This window comes from Panthera tigris, chromosome E1 (assembly GCF_018350195.1).
Source record: "Panthera tigris isolate Pti1 chromosome E1, P.tigris_Pti1_mat1.1, whole genome shotgun sequence".
Taxonomy (NCBI): domain Eukaryota; kingdom Metazoa; phylum Chordata; class Mammalia; order Carnivora; family Felidae; genus Panthera; species Panthera tigris.
Window position 1 is genome coordinate 28,066,840 of NC_056673.1, and position 25,466 is coordinate 28,092,305.

Genomic DNA, 25,466 nt, shown 5'->3' on the forward strand with positions numbered 1-25,466 from the left:
GTTCCTGTATTTGTACATCACTTTGTACTTTTTTTAAAAACACTTTTCTTCATGTTACCTAATTCACATATCCTTCCTGTGGGGAAGAGAAGAAGGCCTGCTGTTATTCCTCTGTGTGAAGAAGTGGTGATCCACAGATGTAGGGAATTCGCCCTGGCCTGCCAAGCTTTAGTGGCAAGAGAGCCAGAATTAGAGGCCAGGGCTCAGCATGAATGTGGAGCTGTGCAGTGCATGGGGCTTTCTTGGGAACCTGCCCAACTTTTGCAAACATCTATTTGTACAGAGTATTTTCATTTATAAAATGAAGCTCCTTACATTTTCTTACGTATTTGTTTGTTTGTTTATTTATTTATTTATTTATTTATTTATTTATATAATTTCTACCTCACCTTCTACTGACCTACCATTTTTTGGACCTTTTACCACTATGGAAGGTGGGATAGAGGAAAGGGAGGATTGTAGATCTCAAACACAATATTTGACTAGCAGGAATTCAGTGATGCAACAAAAGCATCACTTCCACTCTTCTGCACTTCTGATAACAGTTTTCTATTGTTAATCCTTCAGCTATTCTGGCTTTTAATGTGAGCAGACTGGCATGTTAAGAAAATCTTTAATAAAAAGATATACAGTACATATACACATATTATGTATACATATACGTATAAAGTGTAACATAGAGGAAAGTACACAGCTCTTAAGTGTACAGCCTATTGACTTTCCCAGACTTGAACACATTCATGTAACCACCCAGATCAAGAAGCAGAACATTATGGGTCCTCCAGAAGACCCCTGTGGGCTTCTTCCCAGTCACTGTCACCTCTCAAAGGAACCAGTGTTCTGACTTCTCACCCCCCAGAAAGTAGCTTTGCAGTCTGGGCCATTTTTCCAACTTTCTAGCTTTTCTGATAAAAGTCCTAGGAATCAAAACATCTTTGTGGGAAGGTTGGGGGAGTGGAGGGGATAATATAAAGAAGGGAAAAGTCACACAGTTCTTCCTCACAGTGGGGGCTGGGGAGGGCTTGTTGAGGAGGAACATAAAGTACAAATGAGCACTTAATGTCTTCGAAGCAGGTTTATTCTTTTTCTATAAAAGATGCAGGAACCTTAGGAAGATTTTCAAGGTTTACGAACATCAAGAAGTTCTCCCTCTACTTTTGATGATATGATGGCCTCCAGTGACCCTTCTTTCTTTGCTCTTTTATTCTTTTGTAGACTTCAAGTCCTATAGAAGAAGACTTTGAAGGAATACGAGATGCATTTGCCCAACCTCGAGGTTCTGGTAATAAGCTCTTAAGGCAGATTCCTTTTCACTTGCCTTTACTTTCTGTTGGATGACAGATCTTTAAAGCTGGAACAGTCCTTAGAGATAACCTCCTCCAGGCCTTTGATTTTACAGATCAGGAAACCTAGGCTTTGTGATTTCTCCTCATTAGAATGAATCTCCTGCTCCTCACCAGCCTCATAACATCCGCATATCATGTTTTCTGTACTTCCCCTTGCATCCTTATAGCATATGTTTAGTGGTTGCTGCTGCTTCCCCCCACCTTCCCAGCCTTTCATTAGATTTCTGGCCCCTTTGTGGCACATAGCAGGTGCTTGGTTATATTCACTGAGCTGACCTGAGGGATTGACCCAGGCTGTACAACTGGTTATTGATATAACAAAAACTAGAACTAGCTTTTCATGTCCTTCACCCTAAGAGGCAGAGTTTGACTGTCATTTTCCTTTGCTTGCTTAGAATCTTGGCAAAGAGTTAATAACAGCCAATAGTGCATAGTCAACATAACATCCTTCCCTCGGGAGGCCTTGGGTTCTGTATAACTCAGCAACTGCTTTCCATTACATGGGAAGTTAACCTTGAATCAGCAACCTGGGTGTGGCACAAGATAAGATAGAAGTCAACCACTGATTCTGATACAGACATTTAAAAAACTGTGTACTTTTACTCTTTTAAGGTATACAACTGTCTATTTTAAAGTTCATTTATTTGGAGAGAGGGAGAGAGAGAGCACAAGTGGGGGGGGTGCAGAGAACAAGGGAGAGAGAGAGAATTCCAAGCAGGCTCCATACTGTCAGCACAGAGCCCAGCGTGGGGCCTGAACCCATGAACTGTGAGATCGTGACCTGAGTCGAAATGAAGAGTCGGATGCTTAACCCACTGAGCCACCCAGGTGCCCCTACAACTGTCTATTTAAAAAAAAATTGTTTTTAATGTTTATTTATTCCTGAGACAGAGAGAGACAGAGCATGAGTGGGGGAGGGATGGAGAGAGAGGGAGACACAGAATCAGAAGCAGGCTCCAGGCTCTGGGCTGTTAACACAGAGCCTGACGTGGGGCTTGAACTCACAAGCCGTGAGATCATGACCTGAGCCGAAGTCGGTCATTCAACCGACTGAGCCACCCAGACATCCCTACAACTGTCTATTTTAAAGTCAGAGTTACCTATCTATTGAGCCATGTAGCTATTTTCAGTCATGTCTCAACATTCTGAACCCAGACAAGGTGGGCTTGGATTCTGAACTTACTGCCTTCCTCCTGCTATATACTCTGGTTTCTATCTCTAACCTGATTCATGCCCCTGTCACAGTTGACAGCATCTTAAGAAGCAGTAGGCTTTTAGATGAACAGTTAAATTCTCAGGACAACGTGTATTAAAAGTCTCCAGACCTGGATCTTGGGTCACCCACTTCTTTCATGTGGCCTCTGCCCGCAGTTACTTTCTGTGTGAGCCTGACCTGCACATAGCCATTTCACTTCTGTTTAGAAGAAGGTTGAGTGGGATAGAGAAGTTGTGGGGCAGGTAGGTCAGAAATCCAGGGCTACTTTGATACAGACATCTGAAGTACATGAAGAAACCTCTGATTTCCACTCATGTCCTGCTTTCACCCTTCTCTTCCTCCTTTTCCACTAGGGCTCTGACATATACCCCTTCCACACCAGGCGATGCCACAGGTAAAAATCGGACACATGCCAGGTTCCAAGCCCAGTTTTGCCACTGATTTTTTTTTTTCATGCATGATCATTTCACCCCAGGGCTCCATTCTCTCTTTGTATAAAGTAAAGGAGAGGGTCAGACTGCAAAATCTCTTAAGTTTTTTTCCAGCTGTAATGGTGCTTATTAGGAATTCCTTAATGCTTTCTAGGGCTTTATGCCTCCTAGGTATTTGAAAGAGGGTCACAGGAAGAAGAGCCCTCATGCTTCTCTACTGACGTTTCAGACCTCCTTGGTACCTGCTAAAGGTGACACTGTTTTGGTGAGCTTCCCCATCGTCCATCATACTACTTGCTCTAAGAAATGGTCTTGGGATCATGAGCATTTGCCGAGAGGGCAGGCTGCTCTGCCTGTCCCCTTCTCTATAAACAAAGCAGTACACTGGTGGGAAGAATAATGAATAGTGGCCCTGTCTGCCCAGAGGTCTGCATAGTATCTAACCTGAGAACTGGTGGGGAGTAACTTTGGATACTTGATATCAAGAAGAACAGAAGAGGTGCACCTGGGTGGCTCAGCCAGTTAGGCATCTGACTCTTGGTTTCAGCTCAGGGCATGATCTCACAGTTTCATGAGTTCACGCCCCATGTTGGGCTGCTCCGTGCTGTCAGTGCCGTGCCTGCTTGGGATTTTCTGTCTGTCTCTCTCTCTCTGCCCCTCCCTCACTCACACTGTCTCTGTCTCTGTCTCTGTCTCTCTCTCTCTCTCTCTCTCTCAAAATAAATAAACTTAAAAAAAAGAACGGAAGATAGTTGAATTAGCTCCTTAGTACTCAAGCCCCCCACCCCCATTCTTTAAGTGGAGTATGATGGCCAAGAGGCTCAGCACTCTGGGAATGCCCAGCTAATGGTCTTTTCTATTTGGAATCTTTAGTGAACAAACAGTTCTTGGTTTCAACGCCCCCTGGTGTCTGTTGACAGGAACCAGGTCAGTTTGCCTTCCTGAAAAGACAAAACAACATTTGTCTCCAGAAATAACTGTGCTGTTATAACTGAAAGGCCAGTAAATGGCTTGATTGTATTTTGAGTGTCAGAATATAGTTACTCCCTCTGAGCAAGGAAAATAAACTTTCAGAGCAAAAACCTCTCCTATAGCACTCAATCCAAACCCAATTAGGAAGTACTTTGTTTATCCAGATTATTTCTCATTCTGAACCAGACCAAGGGAAATTCTAGAGAATGAAAACAATAATTTGGGTTGGTAAAAATTCAGTAAAAAAGATGCATTTACTTTATTCTTTCAGGCGAAGAAAAGTTCCAAATGAGAAAAAGCCTTGGAAGGAATGCTGAGATTTTGACCAGGTGTCAATTCCAACCTATACGAACGTATGTGCTAGTATTTTAGTCACAGTTTCAGACTCACAGAAGTAACGTTAAATGTTGATAATGTCCCATATTTATATATTGCTTGTCTTCAAATATGTTTGTCACCACATTATAAACATTTGCTTTGGGGGAATTTAACTTTCTTAGGACTTTTTCAGCAGGATTGTGAGGGATCGTGAAAAGGAGTCATTATCTGTATTCAGATCCTGACTCTGCCTTTCCTATCCCTATGACCTTGGTTAAGTTTCTAAACTCCTCTCTTCTATTTCCCCATTTATAAAATTAGGAATAAGAATCCTTATAACTCCTGGCATTCATTGCAGAGGAATGAAGACTTATGTTCACATAAAAACATATACATGAGGGGCACCTGGGTGGTTTAGTCCGTTGAGCTTCCGACTTCAGCCTAGGTCATGATCTCACCATTCCGAAATTCGAGCCCCACGTGGGGCTCTGTGCTGACAGCTCAGAGCCTGGAGCCTGTTTCAAATACTGTGTCTTCCTCTCTCTCTCTGCGCCTTCCTGACTTGAGCTCTGTCTTGGTCTCTCAAAAATAAATAAACATTTGAAAATTAAAAAAAAAAAAAACACATACATGAATGTTTATAGCAACTTTATTTGTAATAGCCAAAAACTGGAAACCCAAACATTGTCTAACAAGTGAATGATTTAACAGACTGGTACATCCATACTATGGAATACTTCTCAGCAGTAAAAAAGAATGAACTATTGATACCTTCAACAACCTGGATAAATCTCCAGAGAATTGTGCTGGATGGAAAGCACAATCCCTCAAAGTTATTTACTATATGATTCCACTTATATGGCATTCTTGAAATGATAAGATTATAGAAATAAAGAACAAATGAGTGGTTTCCAGGGGATAGGGAAGAGGTAAGGAGTAGGAGGGAAGTAGACATGCCTATAAAAGGGGCAGCCTAAGGGGATCCCTGTGGTGGTAGAAATGTTCTGTATCTTGACTGTATCAGTGTTGATATCTTGGTTGTTCTGTAGATTTGCAAGATACTACCATTCAGGGAAACTTGGGTCAAGTGTGTTTCTTTAAACATCATGTGAATATTCAGTTACCTCAAAATAAAAAGTTTAATTAAAAACACTAATAATAGAGGTAAAGTACCTGACACAACAACATTCATTTTACTTTCCCTCTCTCTAGGTCTCAATTTCCTTACCTATAATAATTACAGCTAGTGTTTCCTAAGTAACTACCATATTCAGCCCTGTGAGGCACATACTGGCATCTCCATTTTGCAAATAAGGAAAGCAAAGTTCTGAGAGTTTTAAGTATTTTTTCTAAGGTCGCAGTTAGTAAGTGGCTAACTGTAAGTTAGCAAATGGTTAGTAAGTGGTCAGGATAGGCTAGATTATGCTATATAACAAACAACCTCCAGATTTTCATGGCTAAAAACAGCAAACATTTATTTTTTGCTCATGCTCCAAGTCCACCATGGGTTGGCCAGGAGTGTGCAGTGCTCTATTACCTTCTATCCAAGATCCAGGCTTAGGGAGACTCCATCCTTGTACTTCCTTGATTGCTGAGGCAGGAAAGGGAACATGAGTTGTGCACTATCCTTAAGGTTTCTGCCCAAAGTGACTCACATCACTTTTGCTTATACTTCACTGGTTAAAACAAGTGAGGTAGCCATTTATATAAATTAGGAGGGCCAAAAAGTGCTGTTGTACTTGTATACTTAAAAGGAGAAACAAATACTCTAGTGAACAGAATTAATAAAGTCATAACTCAATCCAAAACCCATGTTCTTTCCTTTGTACCTTTGGTCTCAGGATTGTTGCAATGATTAAAAATATGAAAACATATGGAAGGATTTCGCATGGGAGCTGACTTATAGTTTATATTTAGTGGATATTGAAATTGAATCCTACCTATTAGTTAAAGTAGAAAAAGGTCAAGTTTGTCTTCAGTATTCTTTTCTGGCCATTTTTTGGCATAAGTCTTTCTTGGCCCCACCTGATGTTCCATGTAGGACGCTGTCTCACAGCTGGTAAGGCCCCACCACTGTGCCCTTTGCTCCAGCCTCCATCCCCAGCAAATTTCCTGTGATCCATTGATTTCCTCAGGAACTTGCTCACTGTCATGTAGTATCATCAGCTGATTTCAGATGGGCTGAAAGGAGACTGAGGCCCAGAGTAAGGCCCAGACATGCCTGAAAACATATGGCTAATCAGTAGCAGAGCCAGGACCAGAACCAACTTCCTACTTTTTTTTTTTTAATTTTATTTTTTATTTTTTAAAATTTACATCCAAATTAGTTAGCATATAGTGCAACAATGATTTCAGGAGTAGATTCCTTAGTGCCTCTTACCCATTTAGCCCATCTGCCCTCCCACAACCCCTCCAGTAACCCTGTTTGTTCTTCATATTTATGAGTCTCTTCTGTTTTGTCCCCCTCCCTGTTTTTATATTATTTTTGTTTCCCTTCCCTTATGTTTATCTGTTTTGTCTCTTAAAGTCCTCATACAAGTGAAATCATATGATTTTTGTCTTTTTCTGACTAATTTCACTTAGCATAATACCCTCCAGTTCTATCCACGTAGCTGCAAATGGCAAGATTTCATTCTTTTTGATTGTCGAGTGATACTTCATTGTATATATATACCACACCTTCTTTATCCATTCATCCATCGATGGACATTTGGCCTCTTTCCATACTTTGGCTATTGTTGATAGTGCTGCTATAAACATGGGGGTGCATATGTCCCTTCGAAACAGCACACCTGTATCCCCCTAGTATTTACTACTAGGATAAATACCTAGTAGTGCAATTGCTGGGTCGTAGGGTAGTTGTTTTTAGTTTTTTGAGGAACCTCCATACTGTTTTCCAGAGTGGCTGTACCAGCTTGCATTCCCACCAACTTTCTATTTTTGATTTAGCGCCCTTTCTGCTGCTTCTTACACTGGGCTGACAAACTGGTCCATTGTACCAGGTTAGTGCACTCTGCTGACCGGGGATTCATATAATTTTCTCATTTTCTCTCCTACAGTACTGAAGGTGAACAAGAGGAGACATTAAAGGAATCACCAAAGGAGCTGAAAGAGAAAGACATGTAGGGCCACCAAAGGGTTGCCTAAGGATGCTGTGTAAAGTCTTGGTTTTAGGGGAAAATGAGGAATTTCCTTATTTGTGGGAAAATATATTCCTCCCGTTTTTATTCATACATTTAATGTGAGCGTGTTTCTTCTTTCACCAAAAAGCTGTTAACAATATGATCTAAATTAATAGCATCTTACAATCAAAGAAATATGATGATGATGATGATGATATTAATAAGTTTATACTGGAGGTAAATGAAATCTGTTTTCCATGTAATATACCTTCATCTATGGAAATAGTTTTAGCTGCTGAGATATGTTTAAAGTTAGTACTCTTTTTAGGATATTCTCTGAGATTCTCTTTAAGATACATAAGATATTCTAAGATAGTCTCTAATTCTGGTCTGCTGCCAAGTAAAGATTGTTGTCAAGAGCATCCTTAAAAAGCACCCCTCAGGAAAATATTGTTTGATTTTTCTAAACATCTTCTCCTAATTACTTTGTACTTTAAATTTCTTAGATCACTGACAGACATTCAAGACCTGTCTAGTATTTCCTATGAACGAGATGGTTCCTTTAAGGAAGTCTCATGCAAAACACCCAAAATAAACCATGCACCTACAAGTGTCAGCACTCCACTCAGCCCAGGTAATCACTGCGGGAGAAGTGTTTGGGGAGAAGAACTAACAGCCCCTGCCCCATTGGCTTTCGGAAGCCAGGCTGTGAGAAAAGACTGCCAGGTGTTTCCTCAGTGTAGAGGTGTCTCCTTAGCACCAGAGTTGAAGGCCCCCCATGGGGGGCCAGGTAGGGGTTGGTGGTGCTGGTTATAAGCAGCTCTAAGGAGTTTTTTTACTTTAGTGGTAGAGACAGGCAAATGCAAACTGTACTTTGTACTCTAGCACTACTTAAAACCTATCTTGTGCTTAAACACACAGTTGTTGTTGTTTTTTTATGAAACACTTCTTATTTTTAAATTTTTTAAATATGTAATTTACTGTCAAGTTAGCTAACATACAGTGTATATACAGTGTGCTCTTGGTTTTTCAGGTAGATTCCTATGATTCATCACTTACATACAACACCCAGTGCTCATCCCACAAGTGTCCTCCTAAATGCTCATCACCCATTTCCCCCCTTCCCTACCCCCCATCAACCCTCAGTTTGTTGTATTTAAGAGTCTCTTATGGTTTGCCTCCCTCTCTGTTTGAAACTAGTTTTTCTCCTTCCCTTCCCTCATGGTCTTCTGCTGAGTTTCTCAAGTTCCACATATGAGTAAACACACATAGTTTTGAGTCTTGCAACCTCAATGGCCAGCATCACATAGCCTCTCTCTGGTGTCCTTAGTTCCAGTATATTTGTGGTTCAAATAATCTCCCTTTCTTTGGATGGCCAAATATAGAGACTGTCATTGTTTTTATACTTTGAGAAGCTATATCTCATATCTGTGATTATTTTAGTTATTAACAACTTGGAGAATCCCTGGTATAGATACATAGTTTTGTGGTTTTGTTTTTAAATAATGTAGAGGATTCGGAAACTAATTGCCCTCTTTTCTACAACAGGGTCAAGTTCTTCAGCTGCCAGTCGGTATAAAGACTGCCTTGAAAGTATCACATTTCAGATTAAAACAGGTTCTACCTCATGCTGGAACAGTCAGGAATCCATTCAAACTTCATCTGATAGATTTACAACTGTTCGAGAGAAAGCAAAGAGCCTAGATTCCTTTCTTACTTCCTCTGAAACTGCCCCTTCAAGACTGACCGATCTCGTAAGTATACTGATTCTGCTTTCCACACTCATGGAGTCAGCCCAAAGGCCTCAGGGATCCAAAGTGCCAAGATTTCTCCAAATCCATTATACAAAGAAAGCAAGAAATAAGTTGGATCTTCTCTGGGCTTCCCTGAGGTATCTTTCTGAGTCTGTATTCTAGGATAGATCCTAGGTTTTTGTGCCTTTTTTTGCCCCAGAGATAACATCTGGCAATTTCTCCAAAGAGCCAAATTGCCATAGCTTAGGATGCTGCCTTCACCTGCATTGTACTCTCTGTCTACCCACATCCTACTTACTTGAGGAGGCTTGGGTTCTGCTTCCTCTTTGATGCCTCCTCTGCTTAGTTCCCTGAGAGGTTTGATTGCTCTCTACCTTCTCTGAACTCCTGAACTAACAGTCTGCAATAAAAACACATAATTGTGTGCTACCTTTTCCTCCCCTCCTCCTTCTCCCCCTGCCGTCCTTCTTTCTTTTTCTCTTCTCTCTCCCTTATATTCCATATGTGTAGACTCTTCAAGAAAACTACAAATTCCTTACTTGGCACTGTTCATTAAAAATGTTGACCATTCTATAGGCAGACTGATTACTTGCTTTGGCCCTCAATTAAAAATCAATTGTTATATTCTTTGGGCATTTGACTAACAAAAGATTCACTCTAAAGTAGGGAGATAGAGTTTTATGCTTTCATTCAATACATTGTTAACCGGGCAGGTTTTAAGTGCCAGGTACCCTGCCAAGCCCTCTTCTAGGCACCAGATGTGAATAAGATAAACCTAGTCCCTGCCCCAGAGGAGCTCCCCACCTAGTGAGAAAGGCTGGCTAACACAATACAGAGGTAAGTACTGGGTGCTATGGAGGCAAAGACTGGGTGAGAAGGGATCCCAGAGGAGGGGACATTTGAAAGAGTTTGACTCAATCAACAAAACAAGTGGCTTATTCCATCAATGAAACACAGGCTTAATCTTGGAAATGATTGAACTGCATTTGCCTTTTGAGCTCAGTACATGTGTCAATTACCATGTTTACATCTTACTTATAGAAAAGATTGCCTGCATTTACTGGGGCCGGTTCCTCCAGCATTGCTAAGTCACCTGACACATCATCCCATGCCACCCAGAGAAGGAGCCTGCAGAAAGGTACCCTGTGTTTAATATGAAAATACAACCAAAATACAAAATAATAGTAAGCCAATTTAAGGGAACTTTAGTCTCATCGTTGATGCTACATTAAATTCAAACAAAAATGCTATTTTCCATCTGATTATAAAAGTAAAATATACTCATTAAACTTGGAGAATAAAAAGAGCTTTAAAAGAAAACTATCATTTAATTCTACCACCATTTTTTAACCTCTTGTACTATTCAGTACATAGTTTTTCTTTTTAAAATTAAAAAAAATTTTTTTATTTTTAGAGAGAGAGAGCATGCAAGTGGGGGAGAGGAGGAGAGGGGGAGAGAAAGAGAATCTTAAGCAGTGTGGAGCCTGATGACAGGCTTGATCCCACGACCCTGGGATCATGACCTGAGCTGAAATCAAGAATCTGATGCTCAACCAGCTGAGCCACCCAGGTGCCCTCATTTTTTTAAAGTAAACTGTGCCCAATGTAGGGCTCGAACTCACAACCCTGAGATCAAGAGTTTCAGGCTCTGCCTACTGAGCCAGCCAGGCACTCTCTCTTTCATATTTCTAGAAATGTACAAAAATGTATGTATTTTTAGCATAGTTGAGATCATATTGTGTATTATCTCTGGCCTATTTTTTTTCTTTTGATGCTATGTTTTGAGGATCTCCCCTTAGTGAAAATTATTTGTTAAATATATGTAATGGCTTCATAATAGTCCGTTCTACATATGTTGCTTAACTATGCCATTATGTTGAAGATTTATATTGTTTTCTAATTTTTGTTCTTTGTATAAAAATCTTTGTACCTCTGATCCCTTTTTTAGGATAGATTCTTAGGAGATGGTTTTCAGATCAAAGGATATGAGAATGTTAACAACTCTTGAGGCATATTGCCTTTGCTATATTAATTTTAATGTCTTATGTTTTGGTACAATTCTTGGATTTTGTGAATTAAGCTGAGGGGTTTTATTTAAGGTTATAAGGAGGGGAAGGCCCAAAGAGTGGTTGTTCTTATATCCCCTGGCCTGATAACCTATAAAAGACCTTCCATTTTATTTTTTATTCATTTTGACTGGCCCAGACTGTATCCCTCCAGGAGCCCTGTGCCAGATTAGGCCCCCAGCCTCTTAGTAAGAATTTATACTTCCCCTACCCTAAATATCTTTGGGAGGGAGGGACACAGATCAAGAAATACTGGGATAAGGGGTAAAGCAGGAAAGGATTTGGAGTAAAAAGGGGAGTAAATCCATTCACATGTTAGGAGGTCTCAACTAGAACTGCTAATGTAAGAAGCTGTCTTCCTGCCTCAGTTTGTTTCATTGCTGAGAAGTCCTAAGTCAAATCCATGTGGAAGCCTGGAAAATCCAGTTCAGGGTCAGAAAGGTGTTAAGCCATTTTTCTCTTTATGTTTTTTAAGCATTAGTAGAAGCCATTTCACAGCATCATGTTGATGAGCTACCACCACCATCTCAGGAGCTGCTTGACGAAATTGGTAAGAGATGTTCAATACAGAATGTACTCCATGGCCCTGTTAGTTATGGTCACTGACCACAATATAGTTCTTTGTCTCAGGTGTAGGTACGAGTACAAATGGCCCTAATAAGAAGGTCTAACTGAATGAACAATTCAGGAAGGAGCAGTTTTCCAATAAAGTGGGCCTCACATTACTACTGAAACCTGGCCAGGATATTAGCCTGTGTCTGTTGTCATTTTGTTACTTTAAAGGGCCTATGGTAATGATTCTAAGAGGAATAACAATATTTAAGTGGTTTACTATGATGAAATTGTTTTATTAAAGGAATATTTCACCTCCTTTTTGAACCAAACCAGCTATACCTTGGAGGCCTGAAGTCTGGCTACTAAGGTTGAGACATCCTGTACTTTCAGTTTTGCCATTAGCAGGAGGTATTAGAGGTATTGGCATCATGGATGAATCACCTTCTCAGGGGCAGAGATGTCAGTGGCACAAGACGTAATGAGACCAGAATTTTCCATCTCAGACAGAGACCCAGCTATACCTGCTCAATTTTAGTTGTAGCTGGATTGGCTGGCCCTGCCCAGCTGAGCCGATGCTGAAAGTACATGGAAGCATTGGGCCAGGTGGTTTCTCACTTGAAGAGTGAGAAGAGACGTGATTGTTCTCTCCTTGACAGCCTGGTTGACCAGCTTCTAACTCTGAAAGAACGCATCTTGGCAGACCTCTCACAGTCCAGTTCTTGGTATGGGGCCTCTAGAGAATTTCCCGATATGCACCAGCTGTTTTTCAGGGTCTCTGAGGTTTTGTGTCTCATCAGGAAGAAGGAGGTAAATGAGGACTTATGTGGTCTGACTCAATGGACAGCTACCATCTAGGCTATCACAACCCCCAGCCCCTGATTATTGGTCTGATGAACTAGGGTGGAGCCAGTCAGAGCTGCCAGACCTTCCTTTTTTCTTTTTCTGTACTCATAGGCCCCTTCACCTCATCACACCTCCTCCCCAAAGCCACAGGGTCATAGGGTTGTTGGGTCAGGCTCTTAGGGTGCCTACCCCTTAGGGCTTTCCTTCTCTAGAATGCCCCAAGGAGTCCTTGCGAATTCTTTCTCTCCAGTTGTTTTTCTTAGTACAGTAATAGAACTGCTGCTTATGAGAGTAGAGGTCACCCACACATGTCCAGCTCAGATAGATTCTCAGTGTCATTTTTCTTTTGTCATGACTTAAGGCAGTATTTGTAGGCTCCTTTGCAGTTTGACCTTAGTGATACTTTTCTTCTGGATCCTGCTGTCTTCTCTCTTAGTCACCATATAGACTCCCCCATTTCAGCAGCTGTTAGCAGCCTTCCTCCTAGGTTCCAGCCTCATGGCACAGCTGTACCCCAACACACTCTGCAGAAACCTTTTCTCATTTTACTCATGGGAATTATCTGGACCAGGTTTCTAGGTGATGTCTGTACTTTGACACAGGTCAGTAATTTCCCAGAAAGACAAAATTGAGAGGTCACTTGGGTAGTTTCTTCTAATAATGGGCACTCCCACCTGATTATTATAAATCATCATTCCGTTGTTTCACCTCAAGAGAGCTTTGGAGAGTGACCTGGTGCCGACACCTGTGCTCTTTTGGAGGGCTCACATCCACAGCTCTAGGCTTCTGACAAGGGCCTAACAGGGAGGATCCTCTCGAACTCTAGGATATAGGTGATCTTTTAAGATTAATAAAGGACTATCTTTAACAAGGATAAAAATGAATTTTTTATTTCAAGTTATTTCAAGTGATCAAATGGGGGCCCCTTGATGCCCAGGAGCTGCCAGGAAAGGCCTGCTTCCTGACTTGCAGGAAGAGAGACTCCTGTGCCTGCACACAACAGGGCTGCACCAGGGAGTCCAGGGTCCCTGTGTGTGCCGCCTCGCAGCTGTCTCACTGCTCTGCTGTGGGGAGCACTTGAAGGATACTGTGCAGCCACAAATGCAAAGCAGTATGCAGTTTGGCAGATGCTTGTCTTGGTGTAATGGTCAGTTCTTTAGGAAATGGAAATTATTTTCTTTGCCTTCTATCTTTTCATAAACTAAGTAAAAAAATAGGAAATATAGGCCACAGAGATGGGGGAGATTGGAACCTCCTTTGATGTGTTACAAACTTCACAGAGTATAAAATAAAGATTAACAGCATAAATCTTAGAGCTGGACATCCTGGGTTCAAATCCTATCTCTGCTTCTTACGCTGTGTGTGATTCCAGGCTAGGTCCTCAACCTTTCTTTACCTTCATTTCCTCATCTGCTCAACAGGAATGACAATCACACGATGAGTCTTGTAAGGTTGTTATGAAGATTGTGAACATGAATCTTGAATGAATGTGTGTAAGTTAAAAACAGTAACTGCCATCTAGGGCTTTGCAAGTGTTACCTATCATTGTTATCATTATTATTTTTATTTTTAGTGTTGGATAGAATTGAATGCTCTAGACCAGTGGTTCTCAAAGGTTATCAGCTGTCAGAATCACCAGGAGGGCTTATAAAATATGATTGATGGGCCCCACCCCCAGAGTTTCTGCCTCAGTAGGTCAGGGATGAGGTCTAAGACTTTGCATATCTAAGTACTGAGTATACTGAGGCTGCTGATCCAAGGACCACCCTTTGAGAACCACTGCCCTAGAGAATGGTATGACATCTGAAGGAAGAAATAAGTTGTCTTTTGCTTTTGTATTATTGTGACAGAGCACTTGAAGCGACAGCAGGCCTCATCCACAGTGTTGCGGGAGAACACAGCAAGTTATCTGGGTGTCACTGTAAATGGTAAGCCAGCTGCCCAGACCCTTTTCATCAGGTCCTTGCTATAACACTGCCCTTGGCAGCACAATGGTACATGTGGGACACTGTGGGCATTGAGGTCAGGCACAATTCCACCTCATTAAGCTGTTTAATGTCTCCGAGCCTCTGTCATCCTCATCTATAAAATGGGTATGATAATTCTTACCTCCTGGTTTACACAATAGCTCTATGAACAGTGTCTGGTACATTGTAAGATACTGAACAAACTTTCCCTTCATAGGACCATTGGCAGGATGAAATGAGACAGTATTGTAAAATGCCTGGCATACATTAAAGGGTACTAACTACCTTTCCCCACCCAAATTCTTTCCTCGGGGCTCCAACCTAGAAACATTTACAGGTGAGAATAGGGTGGTCACCCAAAGTGAATCAGTGCAATTTGTTTTCAGGGTGTCTTGGCTCCTCTTTTATGTGCCCTCTCTTTCCTCTGCTTTTTCTGTCTCTCTTGAGTCTTGGCACAGGTAAGGTTTCCTATTGCTTCATCTGGCACCAGAGAGCTCCCAAGACCCCAGAAGCAGCTTCTGTGAATGCAGGCACCCTGCAGACTGCCACCTGGCCCCTGCTCTCCTGGGAAGAAGTAGTGCAATATATACTTCAGGGACCACTGATTAGCTTTAATTTTTTGCACTCCATTTCAAGGCAGGCTTTCTCAATTTGTTGTTGTTCTAATAAAGTTAAGTCTTTCAACCATTTTTAGATCAAAGGCACTTAGAAGAACAAGAAACTAACAGTAAAAAAGAAGATAGCAGTATGCTCTGGACCAAAGAAACTCAGGATCTAGAAGAGGACACAGAGAGGTAACAGAAAAAGCTGGGCTTCTAAAAGTTAATAAACTGTATTAGTGTGTTCATTTTTCTTCCAATATTGACAAATAAGAATGGGGAAAAAAGGTCTTTCTTCATACTAGCCTAATAGCCCCTATTCCTAAAGGTTTTTTGTTTTTAATTGTAATTGTGATAAAATACACATAAACATAAAATTTTCAAGTGTACAGTTCACTAGTGTTAAGTATATTAACATTGTTGTGCAACCGATCTCCTGAACTTTTTCATCTTACAATACTGAAATTCTGTGCCCATTAAAAACCAACTGCTCCCTTTCCTCAGTTCCTAGCAACCACTATTCTGCTTTCTGACTACTCTTGATATCTCACATAAGTGAAATCATACAGTATTTGACTTTTTGTAGCTGGTTTACTTCACTTAACATACTGTCCTCAGGGTTCATCCATGCAACATGGTCAGAATTTCCTTCTTTTTAAATTTAATTTTTTAAATTTACATCCAAGTTAGTTAGCATATAGTGCAACAGTGATTTCAGGACTCGATTCCTTAATGCCCATTTAGCCCATCCCCCCTCCCACAACCCCTCCATTAGTCCTCTGTTTGTTCTCCACATTTAAGAGTCTCTTATGTTTTGTTCTCCTCCCTGTTTTATATTATTGTTGCTTCCTTTCCCTTATGTTCATCTGTTCTGTGTCTTAAAGTCCTCATATGAGTGAAGTCATATGATATTTGTCTTTGACTAATTTCACTTAGCATAATACCCTCTAGTTCCATCCACATAGTTGCAAATGGCAAGATTTCATTCTTTTTGATTGCCAAGTAATACTCCATTGTACAGATATACCACATCTTCTTTTTCTATTCGTCAGTTGATGGACATTTGGGCTCTTTCCATACTTTGCCTATTGTTGATAGTGCTGCTATAAACATTGGGGTGCATGTGCCCCTTTGAGACAGCATACCTGTATCCCTTGGATAAATACCTAGTAGTGCAATTGCTGGGTTGTAGGACAGTTCTATTTTTAATTTTTTGAGGAAACTCCATACTGTTTTCCAGAGTGGCTGCACCAGTTTGCATTTCCACCAGCAGTGCAAAAGAGATCCTCTTTCTCCACATCCTTGCCTGAGTTGTTAATGTTAACCATTCTGACAGGTGTGAGGTGGTATCTCATTGTGGTTTTGATTTGTATTTCCCTGATGAGTGATGTTGAGCACTTTTTCATGTGTTGGTTTGCCATCTGGATGTCTTCTTTGGAGAAGTATCTATTCATGTCTTTTGCCCGTTTCTTCACTGGATTATTTGTTTTTTGGGTGTTGAGTTTGAGAAATTCTTTATAGATTTTGGATACTAGCCCTTTATCTGATATTTCGTTTGCAAATATCTTCTCCCATTCCATCAGTTGCCTTTTAGTTTTGCTGATTGTTTCCTTCGCTGTGCAGAAGCTTTTTATTTTGATGAGGTCCCAATAGTTCATTTTGCTTTTGTTTCCCTTGCCTCTGGAGATGTGTTGAGTAAGAAGTTGCTGCAGCCAACAGAATTTCCTTCTTTATTTATATTTGAGAGAGAGAGAGATTGCGTGTGTGTGTGTGTGAGCAGGGAGGGGCAGAGAGATAGCCGGAGACACAGAATCCGAAGCAGGCTCCAGGCTCTGAGCTGTCAGCACGGAGCCTAATGTGGGGCTTGAACTCACAAACTGAGATCATGACCTGAGCTGAAGTCAGACACTCAACCAACTGAGCCAGCCAGGCACCCTGAGAATTTCCTTCTTTTTTAAGGCTGAATTACAGTGTGTGTGTGTGTGTGTGTGTGTGTGTGTGTGTGTGTGTGTGTGTGTCTGTGTGTGTGTGTATCAAATTTTGTTTATCTGTTCATTTATTGGTAGACACTGGGTTGCTTTTACCTTTTTGCCTACTGTGAATAATACTGCTAGAATATGGGTATACAATATTTCTCCTGGACATCCTGCTTTCATTTATTTTGGATATGTAACCTGATGTGGTAATGCTGGATCATATGGTAAATCTATTTTTAATTTTTTGAGGAAATACCATACTGTTTTCCACAGCAGCTGCACCATTTTACATTCCTACCAACAGTGCACAAGGGCTCCGATTTCTTTACATCCTTGCCAGTACTTGTTATTTTCTGTTTTTTTGATAGTACCCATTCTAATGGAACAAGTATGAGGTGATATCTCATTGTGGTTTTGATTTGCATTTCCCTAATTAAGAGTGATGTTGAGCATCTTTTCATATGCCTCCATGGCCATTTGGCAGGCAAGAATTCTACCACTGAACCACCAGTTCTCCATGTATCCATGGCCATTTTTATATTTTCTCTGGAGAAGTAACTATTCAAGTCCTTTACCCATTTTTTAATATTTTTTTTTTGCCAAGTTGTTTTTTGTTTTTGTTTTTCATTTTGTAAGGCAGACACAGGCTTCAGCTTCTTTCAAGACGTTTTATTGTTTTTTAAATTTTTTAAAAATATTTTTAAATAATTTATTTATTTATTTTTGAGAGATACAGAGTGAGTGGGGGAGGGGCAGAGAGAGAATCCCAAGCAGGCTCTGCACTGTCAGCACAGAGCCTGATGTGGGGCTGGAACTCACAAACCGTGAAATCACGACCTGAGCTAAAGTTGGAGGCTTAACCAACTGAACCACCCAGGCACCCCTAAAAGTATTTTTATATTTATTTTGAGAGAGAAAGAGAGAGAGAGAGTGTATGTGTGTGTAAGAGAGTGAGTGAGCATGAGTGGGGGAGGGGCAGAGAGAGAATACCAAGCAGGCTCTGTGCTCACAGTGCAGATGAGGCTGACACTGGGCTTGATCCCACCAACCATGAGATCATGACCTGAACCAAAATCAAGAGTCCAACGCTTAACTGACTGAGCTACCCAGGTGCCCCCAAACATTTTAATTAAAGGCCTTGGAAGAGAAGTTTTAGATCTTTGTGGCCAGATAAGAGAAAATGGGGGCAGCCATCCAGACAATTCAGTCTAAAAACACAAGGTTGCCTCAAGAAACCCGATTCTGTTCCCGATTCACTTCGACTCACCTCCTGTGCCCCCTGACTTCTCTTACCTTGCCCTAACCATCATTCAGGGCCAGGACTGGCATGAAGCGAGTGAGACACTCCTTGGGCACAAAATTAAAGGGGACACCAAAAAATTCAGAGTCAAGATAAATTGTTTGAATACATTATTTTAAAAAATAAAAACTGATGCCAAGAAATCAAAGATGAGCAAAGTGTCTAAATTTTGTTGAAGAAAAAGAGGATCTGAACTTGTCCTTGCAACACTTGCCTTATCCTAATCCTGGTCCTGTGGATCCTTAGGGTAGCCCTGCAGAATTCTTTCAACTGCAAATGATGGATAACTCTACCTTCATGCTTAAATGAGTTTGTCTCACACAGGAGGCAGTCCCACAGGTTGGCAGGTCATGCCTGGTGTAGCAGCTCAGTGATGCCACCAGGGACTTAGACTCTTTGGATATTCCTGCTCTGCTACCTTACTATGTTGGCTTTTATTTTCAGACTTGTCACCTCCTGGTTTCAGGATCGCTGCTATCTACACACCAGGCGGGTGGGGAAAAGGAATATTCTGACTCTGCCCCTTTTTTTATCTGGAAAGCAGATGCCCACTTATATTACACTGGCCAAATGTGATGCATGACCACCCTCATTTACAAGGGAGACTAGAAATTGAGTTTTTAGCTTTTCAGCTGCTATAGAAGAGGAAGGGAAGGAAGAAGAGTGCTACGAATAACTTTTAGGTAGTGAATCTAGTTCCTGTCCCACTCTTTAAAGGCTAAATTATTCTCTATGAGGAAGAAAAAGAAAGAGACCTGGAAGGGAAAGTTTGGGAGGTGGAAGAGGAGATGAGCCCTGGGACCTGCAAGGAAGGTCCTGGGGAGACAGAAAAGACAAGGGCAAAGGGAGAGGAAGAGAAATACATTTTAAAAGTTTTAGAAATCTTTTTATCTATAATGTATGATGTAACTCCAGTCCTCTCATCTCCTCAAAACACCTTCAGTAAAAATCTACATCATTATTCAAGCCAAGGAAGATTAGCTCAAGAAGTCTGAGTTAAACTTGGTTGTATTAAGTACTTTACATGTGATCAAAAGTTAGCTACTATTATTATTTTCCAAAAGGGCTGGCTGTGCTGGACATAGATAGATGCCCAGAGTGGGACTTTTCAGGCCTTCTGAAAACACTGTGCATCCTTTAGCTTCAGAGGCAGTTCTTCATTCAAAAAACTTATAGGAATGAGTGTACAGTTCTAGCCCAGGGTGGAAATTAACTTAATGGCCTAGAATGGAGACTGAGTCTGGCATTGGACTTTGGGAGGTGGCTATTCTCATGGGTGCTGAAGCTTTTTATTAAGAAGCTAAGGAAAGTTTTTGGTGTGCATCTAAATTGTATGTAAGTGACCTCTGCAACTGTAAATACAATCTCACCTAGCTATCATTTTCTTATCTGTACAGTGAAAACACACGTTTTAAGGTCCTTTCCCACTCTAAAACACTGTACCTCCTTGTCATGGGATAAGAATTGTCTCAGTTCTCTTCACTTGTCCTTGGACAGAGCTCACTCTACTCTTGATGAGGACCTAGAAAGATGGCTACAGCCACCTGAGGACAGCACGGAGCTACAGGATCTCCCCGGAGGCTCTACAAGGTTATTGTTTTCCATCAGGGGGTCATTTTCTTTTTTGTCAAGAAGGAGGACTAGATTTTAGTCTTTAAAAAAAAAAATACCTTGACTCTTTGGAGAATGAGTGTTTGTAGATAAGCCAGCCTTGACTCCTGTCTGCCCCTCTTCCTCCACACACAGTGCTCAAGATACTGATTAGCAGATTGATATCAGTATACAGAGAGGCCTCTAAGATTGCTATACCTTGGCCTTGTCACCTTCAACATTTTCATCAGCCATTTGAATTAAATCAGAAAAGGCATGCTTATCAAATTTTTAGGTAACACAAATCTAAGAATGAATACTAATGTGATAGGTGATAGACTGGATTCAAAATGGTCTTGACAAGTGGAAATGTTAAATGCTTCTAAAAGATGAAAGTGAGCATTCAGATGTGTAGAATGCAAGGGATCTGACCTAATGGAGAATTTTTGACTGGAATCTCCTCCTCACTGGTTTTATTGAAGGTAGGAAGTATGTCGTTTTATTTTTATATGTTCAGCACTTAGCATCCATTTTGAGACATGGTAAGAATTCAAAAAATTTTTCTTGAAGAAGGCATAAATAGTGACTCCATGAAGCCTCATTGATGCAGTTGCTAAAATGGTCAATGCAGCATTAATGCTGAACAAACAACAGTGTCTTGCCCAGGCCAAGGTGATGTCTCATGCTAAAGAGAGGACTCGTAGGACACAGTGTGGGGTTACTTTCTGGGCACAATATTTTATTACTTTTTAAAATTATTTATTTATTTATTTTGAGAGAGAGTGAGGGAGAGGAGCAGAGAGAGAGAGAGAGAGAATATCCCAAGCAGGCTTCGCACTGTCAGTGCAGAGTCTGGGTGCAATATTTTATCTTATTTTATTTTACTTTATTTTATTTTATTTTATTTTATTTTATTTTATTTTATTTTATTTTATTTTATTTTTTTATTTTATTTTTTGTTTGTTTTATTTTATTTTTTGTTTGTTTTATTTTAAAGATATAGGCTTGTTTTTTTAAAGTGTATCTATTTTGAGAAAGAGCAGGGGAAGGGCAGAAAGAGAATCTCAACCAGGCTCCACACTGTCAGCACAGAGCCAGATGTGCTCAAGCTCACGAACTGTGAGATCATGACCTGAGCCGAAATCAAGAGTCAGATGCTTAATTGACTGAGCCACTCAGGTGCCCCTGGGTGCCGTATTTTAAAAGCGATGTTGACAAACAGAAGAGGGTGGCCATCGAATAGTCAGAGGTCTGAAAACCATATCATGTGAGAATAGCTGAAGGAGTTAGGGAGGCTCAGCTGGAGAAGTGCAGGTGGAGTGGAGAATATTTGATAGTTACCCTCAAATACCTGAAATGTAAAGTTGAGAGAGTCAGCTTACTCTCTTCTGCCCCAAAGGGCAGAGCTAGTGACTAGAAACTGCAGTTAGAGATTTTATCCAGTAAAGCACATGCTTTTTAATAGCTATTGCTATCTGATAGAAAAAGCAGGTGCCTTTACAGTTTATCAACAGCTCCTCCCACTCAAGCACAGGCTAGACAACTCTGGTTCTGGGCATTTGGACAGAGGTGGAAGAGAACCTGAAGGCTTCCTCCAATTCTAGAACCTATGATTCTATTAGAGGTTAGGAGGGAAAAAAAATCGTTTTTGCTTTAGGTGGCTTTATTTTCTCTCTTGTTTTACATATTTTGTTTTGAAGATTTAATAAATGAAAAAAGAATAAAAATCCCTGTACAGTGTCAAATTGGTTCAGCCAGCATCTGTTGAGTGCTGACAACCAAGTGCTGTGCTGCAGGAGCGGAGGAGTGGGATGTCTCTGCCCTTCAGGAGCTTACACTTGAGCAGGGGAGATGATTTCTGCTTACTAGTTTGGCAAATATGGTCTTAAATTGTTAGATACTTCAATCAGAGATACTTGAGAGTTTCAGGAAATGAAGTAAGGTAATAAAATAAATGGTGGTTACAAAAAAGGGCACCAATTACAACATAAGTGAAATGCTTTTGTTGGGAAGGGAGGTAGATAATATAGCCTAGAGGTTGATAGAGTCTGAATCAGACTGCCTGGGTCAGATCCCAGATCCAGGACTCCTGAGGCATATAACTTCTGTGTACCTCAGTTTCCTTATTACTTGCTGGGAATGGTAATGGTAACTATATAGTTGTGATAAGAATTAAATGGCTTACTGTACATTATAGCACATGTGCCAATGCCTGGCCATTAGTGATAGCTATTATGTTTCCTTTGGAGTAGTCCTGTTACCCTGGCCATTGTGCATATGGTTTGATGCCCCAAATCATTGTCTTTGAAGGGAGGCAAATACCAAGGATCAAGAAGTTGGTGAAAAGAAGAGAAAAGGGGAAGAAAGCTTCAAGTCAGAGAGAAGGAAATCAGACAGCTTTTTAGGCAATTCTGAAGAAGGTATGAATGAATGGTTGTTTATAATGTAACCTGGAGTCCTTGGGCTATGATGAGCATCAGAGTTATTTAGAAATATTTCCCAGATGCTATACATAATCCTTCTATGCTTTCCTCCTGTAGTTCAGCCCAGGTTTTCTGTTAATTGCCAGTTATACCTTAATCACAAAACAGTAACATCCAATTTTATTTCTAAAGCAAGCCTTTGGCCAATCTCATCATCTTGTCTTGCACATTGTCTAGAAAGATGTTTTGCTTCTAATTGTCTAATGTCTTCAAAAGAGTTCTAAATTTAGCTCACACAGAGGCTGCAGAATCTGAGAAGGAATTATAAACTGTGGAATTTAAGTGGAATCTACAAGTAATGTGAAAGGTGTAAATTGATCTTAATTTCAAAACTATTTTGATAGAGCTTTAGGCACCATTCACAAATGACACCCTCCTATATTTAAGTTCCTCCTACTTAAGAAGTTAGAGATACTGATTTTTTCAGAACACCTGGTATCCCTTTCATTCCTTCGCCAATTCATTCTCATCCTCCTTTCTCTGCCCTATTTTGTGCTTTGTGAACTATCTCCAGGGCTTTCTGGCCAGCAGGCTTCCTGTTGGCCAGTGGGAAGAGGGCAGAGGAGTGGTTGGGTATTACTTCCCCTACCTGCCTACTTCAGCACCTTATCTCTGGATAGAAGTGGTGTCCCTTCACCAGCACAGCTTCTGTAAGGCAGCCTGTCCTCAGTTCCAGCTCTCACTGGGTTCCAGTAACTGTTCTGCCCTAGCTCCACCCTAGTCCCTTTTGACTTAGCATTGATAATGGCTTCCCACTGCTGCTAGTCACTGGGTGCCTTGCCATCCTTTGTTTGCTCCCTTAACTCTGACTATACCTATGTAAGTAGTCACTTCATTAAAGGGCCTGAGAGTGTATTCTTTTTCCTCTGGGACCCTGGACTGGCACAGGACCCAGAGTGTGTAAGCATTTAGCTACATGAATTCAACACGAATTCACTGAGAACATAATGCAGAGACTTTGTGAATTAACATCATTAGTATCCATTGCTGTGACAGGGAGCTGCAGAATGTTAGGTGGGGAAGCCCATTAACTATTTTTGGAAAGATTCTGTCTCTAGCAGAAAACAACTATTACCGGTAAAACAGTCCACCCTAAACTTGAGAGAGAGCACTAAAGCAATTTCTGGATACTGGCACCTTTAGACCCAGAAAGTAACCTGGTTGTGTTTTCTTCTTTCTATATTTCATCAAGAGGAACTAAAACCCTGTTTTTGGAAGCGACTGGGTTGGTCTGAACCATCCAGGTAATGAGTTGGCATATGTTTGTAGGTCCAAGTTCACTGTCTATAGACCACATGAACAGGCTTTAAACATTTATCAGCATGTAAATAAACATTAATGTTAAAGTTATTGATAAAGTTGTTTGATAATTAATTCAAAGTTGCTCAGTTTTTTATGTGTTAATATTTACAGCTAATTAAAATACAAGGTGAAATTAATGCCAGATTTGATTAAGTCATCAGTAGAGTCAGCACAAGAACAGTTTTGGACAGAGGGAGGACAGGATGATGCTATCAATTGATTTGTAGTCATTGTACGTTCCCATGACATACTAATTGATTATCCCCCTTGACTATAAAGATCAAAATCCCTTCCCTTGAACTCAGTTGAATAGAAGGAAACTGTTGTTTGTGTCTTTAAAAACATACTCACTTGAAACTCTTTTTGTGTGTGTGTTTAAAAAATACACAGGATAATCGTGCTGGATCAGAGTGACTTGTCAGACTGATGGGAGTTGGATCGTACATGAACTCCTGGCCTGAGTTTGAGCATCCTGCTTGTGAGCTCCCGTCTCTCCTCATCTGCTTCAGTCACCATCAGGGCAGTGATTCTGTAGCTCACACTTTGTTCAGCTGCCACAATAGACAGAATGGCTGGCCCTGTCTGCACCGCAGTTAACCATCTGTTTTCAGTTCAGATTTCTGAAAAGTGAAAGGTAGCTTTTATTGTAAAATTTTCTCATTGTTCCCAGAATGGCTTTGGTTTTGGTTTTGTTGGTACAGATTTTTGAAAACTTTAATTCCTGTTATATAATAAAATGTTTACTTTTAATACCATTTAGGTTTTAGCTGTGTAAGGTATTTCTGTGTTTTAGTTATTGGGAGAGGAACTGCCACCCAAAGAGGCTTCAATATCTGTTATAAAGTTTGACAGATAAGCAACGACTGCTACCACCTCTCATATAAGCCGGCACCAGTCATCCATATTTTAGAACAGAAATAATGCCCTCCTCTTGGCCAGGATTGCCATATTCCCATTCCAGCTAGAATTTACTTACATGATGAAAGTACAGGTTGGAGTAAAAGTCCAAGATATTTTGAACCCTTTAAAGTGAATAAACATCATTTCTGAGTATTTTGGATTGTATACCTCACATCATTTGTGTCGTAGAGGAGTGAAATTGTGGGAAGATGAAGATCACGTGTTCTCTAATTTAGCCTCTAGTGACTCCTGGGCAGATGCATACATGTGTCTGGCATGGTATTTAGAGGATTGATATACCTTCATCTGCCTCAAGTTTGGAGCTTTTACATGTGAATAAAAACCTTTTCTTAGAAGTTATGTGCTGTTGTGCAGTACTAGCCAGCTACCAGCTAACATTTTATTCTTAGCAAGTGAATGATAGGTCTTTTGTTTGTGAAAACTGGATAGTTCCTGTTGAGGATGGTCGTATCATACAGTTTTTATTAGCATCCCAGAATTCTACCCTGCACAAATAAAATAGGAAGGTACAAATCTATTTGACTACTTTGAAACAAGGAAACATTTGCTTGCCATTGTAACCAGAGCAAAACCAAAGCAAATTACTTTACAAATAATACTGTGTATAAGAAACTTGGGGGGATACGGAGACTTGTAATACATAGTCCTTCCTCTCAAAAACGTTTAATTGGTGCAACAAAACCAACATACATAAAAATGTAAGGA

The 25,466-nt window shown here is 40.6% G+C and overlaps 1 protein-coding gene and 1 long non-coding RNA gene across 9 annotated transcripts in view; one reads left to right on the top strand and one right to left on the bottom strand.

Annotated features, from left to right (window-relative positions):
• The window catches only part of TEX14 (testis expressed 14, intercellular bridge forming factor), a 121,118-nt gene extending 96,223 nt beyond the window's left edge, over window positions 1-24,895 (top strand). For all 7 annotated transcript variants that reach the window (XM_042966043.1, XM_007086724.3, XM_042966042.1 and 4 more), the window contains 13 exons: window positions 1,216-1,282; window positions 4,237-4,318; window positions 7,343-7,405; window positions 7,912-8,039; window positions 8,954-9,159; window positions 10,201-10,297; window positions 11,701-11,775; window positions 14,474-14,551; window positions 15,285-15,384; window positions 19,963-20,055; window positions 22,366-22,475; window positions 23,731-23,782; window positions 24,231-24,895. In XM_042966043.1, coding sequence (XP_042821977.1) covers window positions 1,216-1,282; window positions 4,237-4,318; window positions 7,343-7,405; window positions 7,912-8,039; window positions 8,954-9,159; window positions 10,201-10,297; window positions 11,701-11,775; window positions 14,474-14,551; window positions 15,285-15,384; window positions 19,963-20,055; window positions 22,366-22,475; window positions 23,731-23,782; window positions 24,231-24,267 — 1,188 coding nt within the window. In that variant the 3' untranslated portion in view covers window positions 24,268-24,895. The remainder of the gene's footprint in view (window positions 1-1,215; window positions 1,283-4,236; window positions 4,319-7,342; window positions 7,406-7,911; window positions 8,040-8,953; window positions 9,160-10,200; window positions 10,298-11,700; window positions 11,776-14,473; window positions 14,552-15,284; window positions 15,385-19,962; window positions 20,056-22,365; window positions 22,476-23,730; window positions 23,783-24,230) is intronic.
• LOC122233507 overlaps window positions 6,312-25,466 on the bottom strand; it is a 28,443-nt gene continuing 9,288 nt past the window's right edge. Inside the window, exons 4-5 of one of the 2 annotated variants that reach the window (XR_006211060.1) lie at window positions 24,192-24,460; window positions 6,312-6,504 (exon numbers count right to left, since the gene is read on the bottom strand). This is a non-coding gene — a long non-coding RNA (uncharacterized LOC122233507). Of the gene's footprint in view, window positions 6,505-21,329; window positions 21,407-24,191; window positions 24,461-25,466 lie in introns of those variants that run through there. The other variant, XR_006211061.1, reaches the window with a different exon arrangement.